Here is a 19,599-nt window from a genome sequence, read left to right as displayed (position 1 = left end):
TCCGGCAATTTTGGAAGCGTTGGAGTTCGGATTGGCTATCACATCTTTAAGCCCGTCCAAAGTGGCGACATGAAACCGACAATCTACAAGTCAGCGATCTAGTAATTGTCAAGGATGACCGACTGCCATCCAACGAGTGGAAACTGGGAAGGATAATAGAAGTTCACCCTGGAGCTGACAGTTTAGTCAGAGTCGCAACTGTTAAAACAGCATCAGGCGTATACAAACAATCGGTCTCTAAACTATGTCGGCTACCGTTGCCACAGACCTCAGAATAATCCTACCACCGTTGCTAGCTCCATTCGACCATACATGTACCATAACGAACACTTTATTTATTCACAGAGCATTCACATATTCCTTTGGTTTCTAATACTGGTCCCAGTATTGGGGGCGGCATGGACGGTTTTCTAAGGGTTAAACTACAAAGAGAGTGAGAGCGCTCTAACTGCGATTGCCCACTCGGAGAACGGCGTCGTTTCATGCTAGGGCGGCGTAACCTCGTCTCCGATCACCATGAAGAGTCTTCGTTTGCGTGTCGACGAAATCACAACGACAATTAGCAGTTGCAGCCGGCCGCGCTTAAACCCGTATTACCCATTACATTGTACTCTATACGCGATTAAGATTAAAGTTTAAGTTGATTGAAGTCCAAATGAATAAATCTCGAATTGTCTATATCGTGTAGTACATTATTAAACGCAAAGATTCCCCAGAGCATTTCTGCTCAACATTGAAATCTCGTATCGAGGATTATCGCTACCTCTATTATGTTGTTGATTATGAATGAATATGCAGGCTATAACATATAAAAAAAAATTCTCGGGAAAGTTTAAGGATATATTTTTTAAAAGTCCAGTCAAAGTTGAAAAATAGCCTAAATTTTAGTTGGTTGGCAAAACAAGTTTTTCTAAAAAACTGGCTTTGTAACTGACCATATTTTTAAAAAATTGTCTTAAGAATTAATGCAACTAATAAAAGATATCAAAAACAGAATTATACGTTACATAGTTAACTTTTTTTTTCCACCTGAAAGATGCAGTATTTGAATAAAAGTTTAAAAAAATTGTGCGCACTGAAACAATTTTCAACTTTGAGTGCTCATATCTTCTAAACTAAATTTTTTAAAGTTTGGTTTTTAAAAGCTCTGGAAAATTCTCTATTAGATGCGAATATTCATTGTATCCAAAGCGCTAAAAAAAATCTCCGACTTTTGCCACCTGTTTTCGTCGAAATCGCCACTGTGCGCCGGAGGCAGACTAGCATAAGATAGCCCTAAGATACCAATAAAGTGTAATTGTCATATCAGTAACAAAACCTAACCCGTGCATTCTTACTAGTCGTCGGGGCAACTCTATAAATTTGTAGCGGCGAGCCCACCGACCGCTGAGCCAGCCTAGCTGAATCAGACGGAACAAAACGGTTCGTCACAACTGGCGCCCAACGTGGGGCCTCACGACAAGTAAAAGACAGAATGCATTTGGGAAGGGCGTTACTGAGCGTGGCATCTCGAGGGCGCAAAAATGAGGAGCCGACAATGGGTTCATTCGCTGAGGAAGGAGGATTTGGTCCAATGTACCCAGGCGTGCGGGCTTCGAGTGAAAGGCACGCTGTCCGAGATGCGCAGAGTGTTCATGGAATGGGTAGAGAAGCACGGAGAGGAACCGCAGTTATAATGTACTGGCACGGTTGGCTAAGTATTGTTGGCATTGCAGCCTCGGCAGGAAAGGGAATCGGGTTTAGTGCACTATACTGCGCTCTGGGCTCAGCTCGCCGGATGGGGTCGGGGTCTTTCCTATCCCTATACTTCCTTGTGCTCGCCATATTATAAAAATTAAGTGCACTTACACAGACTCTACTTTAATCGAAACAAAAGAAAAAAAAACAACAAAGGTAATCAATCCCCGATCAGCATAGATGGCAAGAAGGAATCCGGTAGTCGCGTATCTAATCTAGTGATCATAGGTGTAGGAGATCACTAGTTCCTCTATACCCACCCTACCTTCGGCAATGCGTGGAACGATGTTGGCATGGCCCCTAACGTAACTACCGCTACATTATTACACACGATGTACTATTGACATTATGTACTTAGATAGAATCGTGGTTATTTATTAAAAATTCATGTTAACTCAAAATGGTTCTATTAATCAAGATTCAAGAGATTCCTCATATAACAAAAGATTCATTAACCTAAGAATATAAAGTACAATTCATAATAAAACTGAGGCTTTTTATTCACGAAGGTCAACATTTCAATTCAATACGAAATAATGGTCATTACCAAATTCAAACACTTTCCTTGACGAGCTCGTTGGGCCCAATGAACTGCTTCGGTAGCTGTGGAACAATATTAATTATATAAAAATAGTAAGGAATTAAAGAATGATATTTTGGCCGACATTGCCAGAGTTAATCAAGGGTTAACATTGAATTGATTAGGAAATGAACTTAATATATAATATGATAAAGAAATTGATTCTATAGGAACGATCGTCCTTAATATATATGTATATGTCTATATGATTTTACATTTAAAGTCAAAATTAATTGAAATGCAAACAAAGAATGCAAGCAAAACAAAAAAACAAGACAAAGCAAAGAGAATGTCGATGATCAAATTAATGCACGTTTATATGTGTGTGCATACGCACGCATAGACTCGAATTCTCTTCGAACGAAAGCTCGCTCTTGGCGTGTGAGCTATCACGCTCTCCCTTTCATTGCTCTGCACCGCTGCTATACCCTGCTATTTCGCGGGTATGTTCGTACTCACGACTCGATGATCACATGTTGTCCAAGACACGGGTCACCCTAGATTTCGATTGCTGCTCTTGGATTCACATCTTGTACACCATTTTAGCAGACTTAAATGGGGGTTAGGCGTGAGAGCGCCAAAGCACGGCAGACCTCCAGTGACCAAGAGATTCTGTAATAGATTCGGAAGTCAGCGAATGTACCAAACCTAATTTCCTCGATAATCACCTTCTTTTTCTCTACGTAGCACTTTGCACTTTCACCACACAATATAGCTTGGCTGATCTTGCAGTTATGTAATTGGGTATGTATTATGTAATACAGGGACACGTGGACTGTTCACTACAATTTGGCACTATTTGCACAGGCACAACCGAAGTGTTTTGGGAGAAAAATGGAATTGATCCGCGTGGCCACCGTCGCTGTCGGCTTAAGCGGCATAGTCGAGCTTTAACGGGACCCTTCCACGGAATTCGGTCTCGAGAGACGAAAAACATTTAAGCATTTAAAGCTCCAAATTCGAAGTAGCTGTTTCTAAAGCCTTGGCGTCCGGAAAATTTCCGCAGACATTGTGTGAGTGCATGACAAGTACTCTCACGAAAATGTCGAAATGGGCAGACAAATGCGGGTTAGGCGTCAACCCGTCTAAAACGGAACTGGTGCTTTTCACTAGGAAGTACAAAGTTCCGGTACTGATTCCCCCAAGACTATGTGGGGAAACGCTAGTCTTCAGCAACAACGCCAAGTATCTTGGCCTAATCCTCGATAGAAAGCTCGATTGGAAATTGAGCATAGAGGATAGAGTAAAGAAGGCCACAGTGGCCCTCTATACCTGCAGGAAAGCCATCGGACTAAAATGGGGAATGACCCCCTATATAGTTCGGTGGCTCTACACCGCCATCATACGACCAATCATGCTCTATGGAGTGGTGGTATGGTGGCCAGCCTTGGACAGAAGGACATGCCTCAATAAACTCAGCAGAGTTCAACGCATGGCAGAGCTATGCATAACTGGCGGGCTACGCACTACTCCAGGGGAAGCCCTGGATACTGTGCTGGACCTCCTCCCTGTGGATCTCATGGGAAAGAAGGTGGCAACACTTTCCGCCCTCAGAATGAGAGAAGCCAGACTGTGGAAAGCATCCGCGGTTGGGCACTCGGGAATCCTGATGAGACTCCCGCAATTACCAGAGAGGACAGATTACTGTATCTCCAGTGATCACCTCTCGACGCCCTTCCAGGTATCAATCCCATCTAGGGAGGACTGGGAGATGGGCGAACCAGGACCTGCAAATGCGGTCCACTTCTACACTGATGGCTCAAAGCTAGACGGCCGCGTGGGAGGCGGAGTCTACTGCAGCGAGCTGAACATCAGTCATTGCTTCAGGCTCCCGGATCACTGTAGTGTGTTCCAAGCGGAGGTTGAAGCCATCAAGGAGGCCATTTCGATTGTCTCCAAATTACTTCTAGATACGCACTTAGTGTGCGTCTTCTCGGACAGCCAAGCAGCTATCAAAGCTCTAGGCTCAATATCGTCGAACTCAGCGACTGTAAATGACTGCCGCAGGTCTCTGCACGAGATCGCAGAGCAGTTAGATCTCTTCCTTATATGGGTCCCCGGCCACAGGGACATCGAGGGGAATGACGCCGCCGACGAGCTAGCCAGGCAGGGTACTACGATTCCTCTCCTACCGGAGAGGGAGCAAGTAGCGATGCCCTTGGCTACCTGCAGGCTCCTAACGCACGAATTGTTCGAGCAAAATGCCAATAGGAGATGGCAGCAAACCGTTTCCTGTAAAGTCTCAAGATTGATATGGCCATATCGATCGAAGAAGCGCTCAGCAGAGCTGTATAAACTCAGCAGAGCACAGTGCTCTGCAGTTACTAGAGCCATTACGGGACACTGGCAGATCGGCACTCACGCGTCTAGACTGTCAATCCCTCATAACGACTTCTGCAGGAGTTGTCGCGACGAGGAGGAGGAGGAATCGGTCCCCCACTTCTTCTGCCACTGCCCAGCCCTTGGAAATCGTCGTCTTCGTATTCTCGGGGCCGCTTTCCTCACGGACATTTCGGACCTGTCCGTAATCAAACCAGGGACCTTGTCCAAATACATCCAAGCCACCGGATGGGACTGCCCTTAACCTGCAGTAGTATGCTCTCACGGTTCGGGCAACGCGAAGGGGCACATGCCCATGCGGCAACACAACGGACCTTTTATAGGTCCAAGTGAGCTTGGGGGCGGGAGGCTCTTATCCCCCCCCCTCCCGGCTACCGCCTTAACCTAACCTAACCTAAAGCCTTGGCGTTCGAGCTAATCCAGTTGGCGCATGATTTGAATCTGCTGTGTATCTGGGAAATTATTAGGGAATTTAATCTGGGTTTGCTTCCACTGGCCACTACAGAGTATGCGGACGCGCTCGAAGGCTGGGAAATGAAGGCGGGCAAAATCTGGCCCTCGGCGCAGATGGAGGACCGGCCGGATCCATAAGAGCGCCTGACGCTGCCAACCGAGTCCCAAGAGGAGCTCATCGCGAGCCTGGCTGTCCCGGTAAAAAGCCGATCGCCCAGCAGGCCACGGGCCGAGAGTGGAGAGAGGCCGATCAGGCCGGCACCGCCAGAGCAAAGGAGCTCGAGAAACCCACACTGGTTGGGAGTGGGGAGAGCAGGGGAGGATCAGCGGCGGGGACCCGACGAACAGGCCACGAGACCGCCTGGATCGAGTTTTGCCCACGTCGCCAAGCAGGTCCATTCCCTGGTCATTCCGGTTTTACGGAACGGCGAGGTCGAGTGGTCAGCCGACATGTACGGATTGGACCTGAATTTGATTCCACGCGCAATGCCAGAGCTGCTAAAGGGTCGGGCAGTGGCAATCGTGGAACGCCTTTGCAACTAGCGTCCAAGCATACTTCCTTCCGAGGGGATATTTTGAGAAATTGCTCCAGGAGGTGAGGTTAAGGAAGCAGAAGTGGGAAAAGCCATTCAAGGACTACATGGTGGAAATGCCAACCCTCATGCGGCCACTGAAATGCACGCCTGAAGAGCAGTTGGAGCTCATCAGGGACAACAGCGTGCCCGATTTAAGGATATTCATCCGGCCGCACAGGTGCAGAGATCACATGATGGATCACATGATGGCACTGGCCGACGAATTTAAGGCACTGGAGAGGGATCGGCTGGAGTTCCAGCGGGAATGCCCTGCGAGCAAGGCGAAAGCGAGTAATCCGTTTACGCGGCCGGCGGTAGCGGAGATATGTTGCCTCTGCAGGGACGACTCAGCAGCCGGCTCAGAACCAGCCTTGGAGAGAAAGTTGGGTGAGGTGCAGCACGACGATAGTTTCAACACTAATATAGAGGGAGGATTCGTGAAAAACCCCGCCCAAGCGTGCCTACGCACAGTGGTGAATTCCGCCGTTTCAGCTTGCTAAATTAATAACTTCTGAACAAATAGAGATAACTTCATGAAACAAACTGCATTTGAAAGAAAAATCATTCAAAATTTTATCTGTTTAAGTACATTATGCTACAGTGTCTAAAAGCTTCACAATAATGGGTTAAAGTTGACCGTTGTTGCCGGTGCATATTTTCCAATGTAAAATGCTCAATTTCTATTTTTTTTTTTTATCGAAAATTTCTTTTAATGGTGTTTTTTACTATAATATATTATTTTTTAATTAATTTTCAACTAAACCTAATATTAAAAAATTTAAATAAAAATTATTTTTTTTAATCTGAAAGTTGGTTTAATTTTGTTGTTTCTGTAAAATAATCCTCCACTTCCTGTTTAGTGGGAGGAATATCTAATAAACTTATCTTTTCTGAAGAATAACTGCTTGTCGATTTAATTTGTGATCTCACATATCTAATGGATGAAATATATGGATCTGAAGAGGCTGCCAACATGTTGAAAAGGTCTTGGTTTTGCTTAATTCGTGATGTCTTGCACGTATTCATATTCCTGTATTTTTTGTAGTCTTTGTTTCTTGTTTCCGGGGCTTCCTCTGACATCTCTCCAATTGGTAGGCTCTGATGTTCAATTAAAATTTGACCATGTGCCAGAATTTTATGAAGCGTGGGAGTTAGCTTATTTTCAGGATATTATTCCAGTAACAGCTCTGCAGTCTTCGAGGCATATTCACCAAACTTGCGGGTATTTATTTTTTCTTTGCAGTTTAAAATATTTAAAATGACACCCAATCTTTTGATAATGTCAATATCCACCCCAGTTATTTCTGCAGTAATTTCGTTTTTCTCAAAGAATGTCCGTGAAGAGTTTCCATCGTTTGTGTTTCCAAATCCTTGTTTGGGGCAGTCCACCTTCAGTGATAGTTTGTCTAAGAATTTTTCTTGAATAATTTTTTTCCTAGTCTTTTGTATTTCGTTGGCTGGCGTGCTGTTGTCAAAAGATTCCCCCTCTCGCGGAATGGTATATGCAAGCTTTAAAATAAACTCCATACATCTAATTCTTGCATGTAATGGGGAAATGCCATATTCTAAATATTCCTCTTCAATTATGGAATCATCCAAATTTTGAAATTCCTTCTGTGTTTTTTTTGCAAAATGCGCATTTCAAGGTCGATTTAGTATTAGTAAGTTCGTTTAGAACTTTTTCATCAATCATAGTAAGGAAAAATTAAAAATTGACACTAATGGATTTTTCTTCGTTGACTTTTTGTACAAACGGTCTTATATTTGAAATTTGATTCTTAATATCACTTACAGTGGATTTTATTAGTTCCGAAGATTCCTTGGCGTATTTGAATAATATAGGACGGCAATAATGAGCAGACGAAGGTCGAGGATTTTTCCAATATTCCGATGTATCCGACTTAAGCCGCAGTGGTACAAAAGAAGCCATAAACATGTTAGAATCTGTAATAGTTTTATCGTCTGTAGATATTGCTTGCTTATATTCACCTTGCCCAGAAGATCCATCACAGCCCCATTTGCTGATCAATGTGAGATTTGGTGGCAGACTGTCAATTTGATGGTGAGGTAAGCTTTTAATCAGCCGTTTCGTAGTATGTTGCAGCAGGTCTTGAAGTTTTACTACTGCTGATTCAACCGTCACTAAGTTTTCTTCCGGCCTTGCCATCAATTTGGCATCTGTAATTTGTTTGTATTCAGGAAGAACATAGACTTGATGCTGCTGTAAGGAATACCGCAGTATTAAATACTTCTCCTTAGACATTCCCAAGTCTAAAAACAACGCCAAAGCCTCGTCATCGGTATACGACTTCGGTTGTGAATTCGGTGGCGTGATGATGCTATTTTTTTGCGCCCTCTTGTTTTCCTTGTTGTTCGTATATTTAATTGACAGTGCCTCCGATAAATGATCCGTATCTATACGACATGTTGCATCTAAAAGTTTTCGCTTTCTAGTGTAATCTGAACACTTATCCAGGGTTTTTGTTGGTCTTCCTATTGCTCGTCCTGTGGACGTGGACGGTCCATCATATAGCAAGCTGTTTCCAATTAGCCAGCTTGCGTATTTGCTATTAAACGATTCAACCTTACGGTGTGAGATCACCCATTTCTTTTTAATGTACACAAATAATTTTCTTTCTTGTACTTGTATGCTGCTCTGTGCTGTCCGATACTAAATAACTAATAATTTTTAAAATAACTAATCCGATAACTAATTTTGGCTTATAAGCAACTGAATCCTTTAAAAGTCAAAATAAGACTATAGAGCTGCGCTAAAAATTAATTCAATATATACACATATGTAGGTACCACCCTTTGACATATAAAAAAGCAGGTTACAAAACCTGGTAAAGAAGACAGGTAAAGGTAGAAATAAGGTAGAAAAAGGTAGACGTATAGAAGCCGAACGGCTCCGAAGCGCAGAAAGGGCTTTTAGACTTAGGTAATAAATAGTTCAAGGAACATATAAAAAAAAAATCTCGGGAAAATTTAGATAAATATTTTTTAAAAGTCCAGTCAAAGTTAAAAAACAGCCTAATTTTTAGATGGTTTGCAAAACAAGCTTTTCTAAACAACTGCCTATGCAACTAACCATATTTTTAAAAAGTTTTCGTAAGAATTAAGGCAACTTATAAAAGATACCAAAAACAGAATCATACGTTACATAGTTAACTTTTTTTTCCACCTGAAAGATGCAGTATTTGAATAAAAGTTTAAAAAAATTGTGCGCACTGAAAAAATTTTCAGCTTTGAGTGCTCATATCTTCTAAACTAAAAGTCTGAATTTTTTGAAGGTTTGATTTTTGAAAGCTCTTGTATCCAAAGCGCTAAAAAAAATCTCAGACTTTTGCCACCTCTTTTCGTCGAAATCGCCACTGTGCGACGGTGCGGAAGTGACCGCCATTGGGCACAGGCATGCAATGGTCGGCCGATAACGTTCTGCTGGAGGTGCGGCAAGATAGGAGCCCTGACCTGGCAGTGCTGCCAGGAAGCGGGAAACGCCCCGCGACCCAAGCCGCGGAGGGCCGGGCCAGGGTCGCAAGACGCAGCCCCCCAAAACTCGTAGGAGAACTCACAGTGGAGGATGTCCAGCTGTCGGCGGTGGTGAGGATCGCGGGCAGCGACTGGAAAGCCACGGTCGATACCGCTGCGAAATGGCGAGCAGGCTGGAGGGAGAGAGGCGAGAGAAAGAAACAAGGAAGCTGGTGCGGCTGGCTGACGGACGCTGCCGTGAAGTCAATCGCCAGATCGAGGTGGAGCTGGCCTTCGGAGACAAGAGGGTCCCAATCACGTTTCTCGTGTTCCCGGGAGTGATCGATGCGCTTGTCCTGGGATGGGATTTTATCGCCGCGGTCGGAGCAGAGGTGACCTGTGCGGGGCACAGGGTTGTGATCCCTGCGAGAGGCCACTGCAATGGGCGGTTGGAAGAGAAGTTGTCAGTGGCGGTCTTAGAGTCCACTGAAGAAGCCTCAGAGCCAGAGACCGGCAGATAGCGAGCGGAGGAGGGATCGGTCGAGGAATTCCTGGCGAACGAGTTTGAGGATTTCCGAAAATTGAAGGGAGTGTCGAACATAGCCACCCACACGATCACTATGAGCGATGCCCAGCCGATCAAACAACGCTACTACCCCAAGAATCCCAAGATGCAAGCCGAAATCAACCAACAGGTGGACGAACTACTGGAAAGAGGGTGTATTGAGCCATCAAGGAGCCCGTACAGTGCGCCCATCGTGATGGTCAAGAAGAAGACAGGAAAGTGGAGATTATGCGTGGACTTCCGACAGATAAACGCAAAATCCATCAAGGATGCATACACCATGCCAAGAATTGATTACATTTTGGACCAGCTCAGGGAGGCGCGGTTCATTAGTAGCTTGGACTTGAAGGACGGGTATTGGCAGATACCATTGGAGGAAAGCAGTAGGAAGTTCACCGCGTTCACGGTGCCCGGCAAGGGGCTGTTCCAATTTAAAGTGATGCCGTTTGGACTCCACTCCGCGTCGGCTAAGTACCAGGATGACATCACTGTCATCGGCCGTACAGAGAAGGGACACAAACGAAACCTAGAGGAAGTTTTTCGACGGTTGAAAAACGGAAACCTGCGCCTAAGCGTGGAAAAATTAAAATTTGTTCGGAAAGAATTGCGATACCTGGGGCATTTGGTAACGGAAGACGGAATTTGCACCGAGAAAGTGGCGGCCATTGCGGAGCTGCAGCCGCCGGCGAATGTCAAGGAACTACGACGATACTTAGGCGTAGCCTCCTGGTACAGACGATTCGTGAACGGATTCGACACGTTGGTGCAGCCCCCCTGCAGTGCGTTGCTGAAGAAGAAGGCGAAATGGGAATGGACGCCGAAACAGCAGCAAGCGTTCGAGGACGTAAAGAGTCGGCTGACAGCGGATCCGGCGATCCTAACACAAGAGACGGAGAAGGGCGAAAAGGTCATCTCTTACGCCAGTAGAACTCTGAATAGTGCAGAGAAGAACTATTCGGCGACGGAAAAGTAATGCCTGGCCATTGTATGGGCCATAAGAAAGCTAAAGCCTTATCTGGAGGGATACCGTTTCAAGGTGGTCACCGACCATGTGGCATTGAAATGGTTGAACAGCATCGAAAGTCCAACGGGGAGGATCGCCAGGTAAGCACTGGAGTTGCAACAATACGACTTCGAAGTGGTATATAGGAAGGGGCAGCTGAACATAGTGGCGGACGCACTGTCTCGACAGCCAAAGGCGGAGCGATGCCTGAGAACCACTGAAAAGGAAACAGAGGCTGGACACGAACCCGAGGCAGAGTGCGGATGGATTAAAAAGGTCAAGGAGAGGATGAGAAACGAGCCGATGAGGTATCTTGACTACGTAGAGGAGGCAGGCAGGGTATATCGGCATATCCCGCACCGAGCAGGAGACGAGGAGATAGCATCGTGGAAGTTATGCGTCCCAAAGGGCCTAAGAGAACGAATCATGGGAGAGAACTACAGCACGCCGAAGGCGGGTGACGCAGACATTAAAAAGACAATGGAAAGAGTAGCCGGCCGGTACTACTGGTCGGGGATGCACCGAGATGTGAGGACATATGTGAGAAAGTGTGAGGCCTGCATACGCTAAAAACCGAGTCAACTGCAGGCGGCTGGCAAAATGCTAACACAAGTGCCAGAGGAGCCGTGGGCGACGGTGTGTGCGGACTTCGTGGGCCCCCTTCCCAGGTCAAAGCATGGGAATGCCATGCTGTTAGCGATGGTGGACCACTTCTCGAAATGGACGTCATTGGTCCCATTGAGGAAGGCCACTGCGGAAGCACTAACGAAAGCGTTCCGAGAACGCATCGTGTCACGGTTCGGCGTGCCGAAGGTGGTGATCACGGATAATGGAGTCTAATTCACCAGTCGAGAAAACCCGACAGAGCGAACTAACCGGACAGTAAAGACTGTGATAGCTCAATTCACCGAAGGGGACCAGAGGAATTGGGATGAGAAATGGCCAGAAGTGATGTTGGCAGTAAACTCCGCGGTGACCGAGTCCACCGGGTACTCGCCAACGTTCGTTGCCCAGGGGAGAGAGCCGAGGCTACCAAAGGCCATATATGATGAAGAAGTGCTCGGTACAGGGCACGGCACGCTCACACCGGACGAGAACTCGACCAAGTTAAGAGAAATATTTCAACTGGTGAGGCGGAATCTCGAAAGAGCGGCGCAGGACCAAGCGAGGTATTATAACCTGAAGAGGAGAGCGTGCAAGCCCAGGATTGGAGACAAGGTATGGGCCAAGCAACACCATCTGTCCAATGCCGCCGAAGGGTTTGCCGCAAAACTGGCCCCAAAGTATGACGGTCCCTACACAATAATGGATTTCGTGTCACCAGTCATCTGTAAATTGAGGAAGGACAGCGAGAAACGTACACGGACTGCCCATATATGCGACCTGAAGCCACAGTCCGGTGAGGGAACCCCTAGGACAAGCCCTGGAACCGAAGTCGTGGCCAACACACAAGGCGGGATAACAGGCGAGGCAGACAGAGAAAGGTGGACGTGTCACGCAGGACAGGGACTATCGACAGGGGCGGGAACGAGTGGCCCAACTTAATGCCACGCAGGATAAGGCCACCCGGAATCCTCTTACAACTAAAATCGGTAAAACTAAGAAGCTGTTAAAACTAAAGCAGCAGGTGGCGGCAGGCGGACGGATAAAGCCGGACCTACGGAGAGAAAAGGAAGAGTTAGCTCATCAACCGTTAGAAACTGGACAAAGGCAAAGAAAACAAGGGATACCCGATCGCCACTACCCCACGGAGCGTGTTGCGAGGTGCGTTGACGGACGAGGTGGTCTCGGAGGTGGGATTCCGAAGATGAGCCGAAGCTCGGGTCCGAGTCCAGGGCATTGGAGCCAACGCAAGTTGATGCGCCGCGGGTTTTATGCGGCCGATACCCAAAGCCAGCGACATGCATACCGGCTGGAGCGCGAAGGGAGAAGGGCACGAAGAAATGGATCCCCAGAGCTGCAGTTTCTGGCCTCACCGCTGGTGTCCACCGCGGGATCGATGGGACCGACGATATCCCCAGTGGTATTGTCGTGGTGCAGCGAGGCAGAGAGCGACCTCGAATTGGTGAGCTGGGAACCGGCCCCGACGAAAAAACGCGCGAGGGAGGGGAAACGCGAGCGCCATGCGGCAGGACGAGACGCGCACACCACCAAGCAAGAGGAAACGCGCGGAGCCCCGCGCCAGCGAACGCGAGAAGCCCCACTCCACCAAGCGCGAGGAGTCCCGCGCCAGCAAACGCGAGGAATCCCGCGCCAGCAAACGCGCGGAGCCCCGCGCCAGCAAACGGGAGGAGCCCCACTCCACCAAGCGCGAGGAGCCACGCGCCAGCAAACGCGAGAGGGGCGGCCATCGAAGCGGGCATCCACGAGCTCGAAGGGACAGGCCGAGAAGGAGGAGTCGTCGGCGCGAAAAAGGGGGAGGTCGACAACGCGGCAAGGAGACCAACGGCAGGCCGACCCACAGGAGGCACGGCCACGATCGAAGACGCAGGCCAGCAGCAGCAGCACTGGCAAGGGCCGTAGCGAGCCGCCCTCGTGCCGTTCGCATGCTATGGCACGTGCAGACACTGCATATATCGTGGGCCTCCGGGCCAGCGCCGCGGCAGCCCGAGACAGAGACGGAGGAGGCTCGGCTGTGGGAGGAGGCTCCACGCGCCAGCAACGAGCGGGATCCGAGGCAACGAGGACGGCCACCGGAGGCGGAAGGCCCAGCGGCGGCATCCACAGCCGGGGTGATGCCCGAAGATTCGCCCGAGGCAACGATGCCAACAACGACGGGAAGGGCGGCGGCGGCAGACGACGACGCGGAGAGGCCGGCGAACGCGACGAGTCCCGACACGACAGAGGGGGCGGCGGTAGCAGAAGATGGTGCAAGGACGGCGGAAGAGATGGAAGACACACAAGCGGCAACAGAGGCACACCACTCACCTGAGCCATGGGAGCGAGGTCCCTGGCAATGGCCGGAACCCGGCCAGACCAAGAGGCCACAGCTAGGCCGACAAACGTCGTGCCCAGGGGAGCGGGCGGAGGCGCGCCAGCCCGAGCTGCAGCGTCAGGCATCGTGGCCCCAGAAGGGATCACCAGCGGACAACCCGCGGTGGCAGCCCATCAAGCGCGAGGAGTGGCCAGCCGTCGTCACGCGCTCTCTCGCACGGATGAGACCCACGTCGAGGAGGGTGAAGCGCCTGGCCAACGACGGGGGCGTACCGGGGGCGTACCGCTTATCGGTGTCCACCGACCGGCAGGAGGTGTTCCGTGCAACGCACTAAACAGAAGAGGAAAAAAAATGAATGATAAATAAAACAAACGCACAAAACAGAAAAAGAACATGGTATTTACCTTTTAACAGGAGAGCAGAGGGACATCGCTAGAAATGATCGATAAAGTATGAATGGATGCGGCGGAAGGCGAGAAAGAGAGAATACAACTTACCCGAAGCATCCGGGGCCAGGCGGCCGGGCATGGAAGCGCGGGAGAAGGCCACCGGAAGGCCAGCGCACCAGCGGATGGGCGAAATGGGCAATCGGACACACAAACAAACCGGAACAACGAGGAAAATAGGACTTTTCCGAGTCCATTGAGCAATTCGCGAGACTGAACTAGAGTACGCACGCTGCGGGATGCGCGGTATCGAGTAAATCACAAAAGCGACCCTACCCTTTGTCGAGTGGATCGTAAAAGCAACCCTACGTCGTATCGAGTAAGTCAGAAAAGCGACCCTACCCGTTATCGAGCGGATCGCAAGAGTAACCATACGAGCTATCGACGTGGGAGGAACAAATCGATCGCCCGCAGCGGGGATATACGGCAACACCGAACCTGGTTAGGCCGAGGGAGGGCGCCAGGGTGCACCCGGTTCGAGATCAAGGCGCCGATCGCGCGTGATTTTTGAAACATCCCTAGATTCGGGACGCGGAACATCGGGGTTTTCCGCCAATGAAAGAAAGGGGGAAGTGTGAGGAAATGTATTCCCACACGCAGGGGGCGGTACAGGGTTAAGGACTAACGGCCGTTATCCGGGGATATCCGGATGCGGCGAATTCCCGAGGGGAGCTGTCTCGGAGATCCAAGATGAGAGGAGAGGACCCCGAATAGAGAGCAGCGGGATGACGGGATCGGGCCGGCAGTGGCCCAGCGCATGACCAAATATATAGTCATGAGATCACGCCCCCGGCCAGGTCCCGTTATGAAGCGAGTGGAGAATGAAGGAAACACCCAACATAACAAGTTAGCAGAACACCATGACTGAAAGTTATTGAGATCGCATTGCAAGCCAGAATGAAATGAAATGTCCTTATACTGGACACACAGTTTAACTTCTTCCGCATACATAAGTACTCGAGAGTATGTTTATACCGCAGGATTTGGATTTGATGATTCTTTCTTGGGCTAATTTCTGTGGAATAAATATCAATGTGAATAGTGTGACCTGGATATTGTGGTATTGGTGTTTCCACGATTTCGGGATTAGTGGGGTGTCTGTCGTATTTTACTTCCTTATAAATCTGACACTGCTTTACTATAGTGGAACTTTTCTGTTTCATTTTTGGAAAATATAATTTTTCGATGAGTTGTTTTTGATTTTCTACAGCATTCCTGTGGGCCCTATTGTGAACCTTTAGGATCTCTTCTTCTTGTTGGCTTTCCTTACTTAGATCTTCTACTTTGAGTGAATCTAACTTTGTATTGGAAGAAATTTGATGGGTATTTTTTTTGGATTTGTCCCATAATGTGTTCGGTTGTTTGAATTCCATTAATAACGGAAGGTTTAAGGTATTTTTTTAATATTTGTAATAAATCAGCTTCGGTGAATGTGTTTTGTTTAATTTCATGTCGATGAAATGTTGGAAATGGTATACTTAATTTGTAATTATTTTCGTTTCCTGGAATAATAAAGATTTGGTTTTTAAAAGCATTTATTAGAATTTCCATACTATGAATTAACCTTTCGGAGGAACTATGTTGTGTCGTAATGGAGTTTATCTCCTTGATTCTGGACAAAGAGTCAGCTCCTACATTGGCTTTTCCTGGCTTGTAGGGCGGGCGGGCCGACGTTTAGCAGCACGGGCGAGAGGTCGGAGGACCTGTTGATCACGAGCTGGAAGATCGGTCTGCATCCTGGACTGGGGCCAAAGGACGGGCTAGAAGAGAAGGCAAGGTGAGATGAGGAACCCAAGAACTCGGGAGGCTTACCAGATTCAAGGCGACGCCAAACAACACGACGTCGAGCAAAATCAAAAAGAATAAGAGGAAAGCTAACGAAACCCCGGGGCACCCTAGGGTTAACGCGGCGAGAGACGCGGATAACTTTCAAACGGGGTCAAACAAGATATCCAACTGGAAGGCAAAAGAGAGCCGTCCAAAGGGCCCATGTAAAGCACCGTTACATAGAACGGTGAGCACCGGCACGAGCCCTTATAAGGCGGGGGCAGCACGAGATCAGTTATTTTTGAAAAGAAAACGTGAGTGGAAAAGTGTGATGCAGCAACATTTGATGCGTTACCTGACCGAACAACGCAAGTTGATGCGCCGCGGGTTTTATGCGGCCGATACCCAAAGCCAGCGACATGCATACCGGCTGGAGCGCGAAGGGAGAAGGGCACGAAGAAATGGATCCCCAGAGCTGCAGCTTCTGGCCTCACCGCTGGTGTCCACCGCGGGATCGATGGGACCGACGATATCCCCAGTGGTATCGTCGTGGTGCAGCGAGGCAGAGAGCGACCTCGAATTGGTGAGCTGGGAACCGGCCCCGACGAAAAAACGCGCGAGGGAGGGGAAACGCGAGAGCCATGCGGCAGGACGAGACGCGCACACCACCAAGCAGGAGGTGCAGCCCGAACTGCAGCGTCAGGCATCGTGGCCCCAGATGGGATCACCGGCGGACAACCCGCGGTGGCAGCCCATCAAGCGCGAGGTGTGGCCAGCCGTACGAGCTATCGACGAGGGAGGAACAAATCGATCGCTCGCAGCGGGGATATACGGCAACACCGAACCTGGTTAGGCCGAGGGAGGGCGCCAGGGTGCACCCGGTTCGAGAACAAGGCGCCGATCGCGCGTGATTTTTGAAACATCCCTAGATTCGGGACGCGGAACATCGGGGTTTTCCGCCAATGAAAGAAAGGGGGAAGTGTGAGGAAATGTATTCCCACACGCAGGGGGCGGTACAGGGTTAAGGACTAACGGCCGTTATCCGGGGATATCCGGATGCGGCGAATTCCCGAGGGGAGCTGTCTCGGAGATCCAAGATGAGAGGAGAGGACCCCGAATAGAGAGCAGCGGGATGACGGGATCGGGCCGGCAGTGGCCCAGCGCATGACCAAATATAGTCATGAGATGAGTGGAGAATGAAGGAAACACCCAACATAACAAGTTAGCACAACACCATGACTGAAAGTTATTGAGATCGGATTGTAAGCGAGAATGAAATAAAATGTCCTTATACTGGACACACAGTTTAACATCTTCCGCATATATAAGTACTCGAGAGTATGTTTATACCGCAGGATTTGGATTTGATGATTCTTTCTTGGGCTAATTTCTGTGGAATAAATATCAATGTGAATAGTGTGACCTGGATATATTGGTATTGGTGTTTCCACGATTTCGGGATTAGTGGGGTGTCTGTCGTATTTTACTTCCTTATAAATCTGACACTGCTTTACTATAGTGGAACTTTTCTGTTTCATTTTTGGAAAAATATAATTTTTCGATGAGTTGTTTTTGATTTTCTACAGCATTCCTGTGGGCCCTATTGTGAACCTTTAGGATCTCTTCTTCTTTTTGGCTTTCTTCTTTCGAAATGAAGGATATTGGTTTTTAATTTTGTCCGAGAACTGCTCCTAATGCGAAATTTGAGGCATCTGCTGTGAGTTGAAACTCTTTATTGAAATCTGGGTATTGTAAAATGACTTCTGTCGAAATGAGGGTGTTCTTGAGTTTTTTGAAAGCTTTTTTTGCTCGAGTTGTTTTTAGATACGCGACCATCGTCCCCTCTTAATAATGAGGTAGGTGGTTTAGATAGCATGGCATAATCCTTTATGAATCTTCTATAGTAACAGGACAATCCTAGGAAGGATCTAAGATCCTTTAATATTTTCGGACAAGGATACTTGGAAATGGCTTCTACCTTTGCAGGATTGGTTTCTATGCCTCTATTGGAAATAATAAATCCTACAAATTTTTACATTTTGAGTTGTTGGGGGTCGTTTCCTGCTTGGAAATGCGGACGATTCATGTAATTGACGTTTCTAGTATGTTATTCAGAGGGAATTGTTGACGGGGATAACTCTGTGTAACTTGTGGTGTTTGGTAATCATAGTTTTGTCGGGGGGGAATAGAATGTTTGTACTGATTATATTGGTAGTACTGAGGAGGTTGCCTAAAGTTGTTATAATTGATATTTGATCGGGGTGCTAGAATTGGTTTTTGGTTTGATCGCCTAAATCTAATAGTGGGTGTTTTGGCGTTAGCATAATTAGAACGATAGTTCTGGTTTTCTATTTTTAAACAAAGATGTAGAGCTGATGGGAGGTCTACTGGTTCTTTCATACCCAGGAATCGAGGAAGATCTCCTCGTAGTTCTCTGACAAAAGTATCTAATGATTTATCGCGGTATAATTTGGTCATTAATTGTTCTGCTTCTCTTCCTAATTCCATGCAACCTATTTTATTTAGAATCAGTGACATTTGCTAATAAACAACTTGGTGATAATCTTCCACTGACTGTTGATTTCCTTGCACCAGCATAGTCATCTGGTACTCTAACGTACTCAGGTCTCTCTTGTCAAACATTTGGAAATAGCGTTCCAATTCAGAGGAATGTTGTATGATTCCAATGCCGTATCGGCATTTCCGACAATCTTGTATCGAATGACTTGGAGGATCGCGAAGTACTTTCGGGTCCCTACTATGTCTGCGTAGTTCCCTATGCATACGTTTTTTAAAATATTTAAATAGGTATTTTGTTTGTTTTAACTTTCGTAGGTTTGGTTTTTTTTATTTTCCTTTCTCACTTTGGGGTTTTTGTTTCCCGTTTTATAGTTTATGTATCGCGCGGAAAATTTCTTTTTTGGTGTTTCACTTTTGTGAATTTTTCTTCACTTATTTTATTTTCACTTAAAAAAATTAATTTTGGTTTTTATGTTTTCCGTTGGATGTGGCTTCTCCAACGGGCGATCCCGAATTGGTCTCTTTTATGATGGTATCACCTTACTGAGGTTCCTGGAATTCGCTCCTTTTTGGTTGAAGAAAGAATATTATCTTAATATTTGGGAACCCATTTTGTCAAATTTTATAGACAAATGTGTCTTCCCCATATCCGAGATCACTTTCCAGCAAGACGGTAGCCCGACGCCCAATAATTCCTCCCTCTTATGCTCTGCCTCAACCTCGGCCCACATGGCGAGGCGGATGGAGTGCGAGGATTGGGAAGGTTTATTCACTCTCCGAAATGCATAAGCTTGTGTGAGGCTGCTTCGAATTTAGCCATTGCGGCAGTGGCGGCGGATTGAGCCATTGTAAGGGAGTGTCGAGAGCCGCTTGGGCTGCTTTGCGTACGCGCTAGCACCTTAAGCGTGACCGGCGACTGGAACAGGACCGATTTGGTCTTCGAAACAGTGGAGCTTGTGGTGGGCCCTGGAGTACCTGGGGACTTCACTTTGCGAGTCACCGAGAAGGGAGTTTCTGGGGCGGAAGAGCTGCGTGGCTTTTTGACACTTGGAGAGGTCACCGGAAGAAGTTGTGTGCTCTCGTCACGACCTGTTGGCATATTCGGCGCTCACACAAATCGGATGCGGAAGTGTGGGGCGGATGTCCTCCACCTTGGCTGGATACGAAGAGTGTGTTCCTCCGTTTACCTTTGCAACGAATTAGGTAG

At 47.7% G+C, this 19,599-nt stretch overlaps 1 protein-coding gene across 6 annotated transcripts in view; it reads right to left on the bottom strand.

Annotated features, from left to right (window-relative positions):
- The window catches only part of LOC117186319, a 29,959-nt gene extending 11,260 nt beyond the window's left edge, over positions 1 to 18,699 (bottom strand). For 3 of the 6 annotated variants that reach the window (XR_004471418.1, XR_004471420.1, XR_004471421.1), the window contains exons 1-2: positions 14,064 to 18,699; positions 8,529 to 13,989 (exon numbers count right to left, since the gene is read on the bottom strand). Coding sequence is in view for 1 of the 6 variants with exons in the window: in XM_033386948.1 (XP_033242839.1) it covers positions 12,597 to 13,784 (1,188 nt within the window). In the remaining 5 variants the exon portion in view is untranslated. Of the gene's footprint in view, positions 1 to 6,509 lie in introns of those variants that run through there. The other 3 variants (XR_004471422.1, XM_033386948.1, XR_004471419.1) reach the window with 3 other exon arrangements.
- Between the last annotated feature and the right edge of the window lie 900 nt (positions 18,700 to 19,599).

Source organism: Drosophila miranda, chromosome XR (assembly GCF_003369915.1).
Source record: "Drosophila miranda strain MSH22 chromosome XR, D.miranda_PacBio2.1, whole genome shotgun sequence".
In the NCBI taxonomy this organism is placed as follows: Eukaryota; Metazoa; Arthropoda; class Insecta; order Diptera; family Drosophilidae; genus Drosophila; species Drosophila miranda.
Note: the sequence above shows the minus strand (reverse complement) of the source record. Positions and strands in the feature narration are given on the sequence as shown.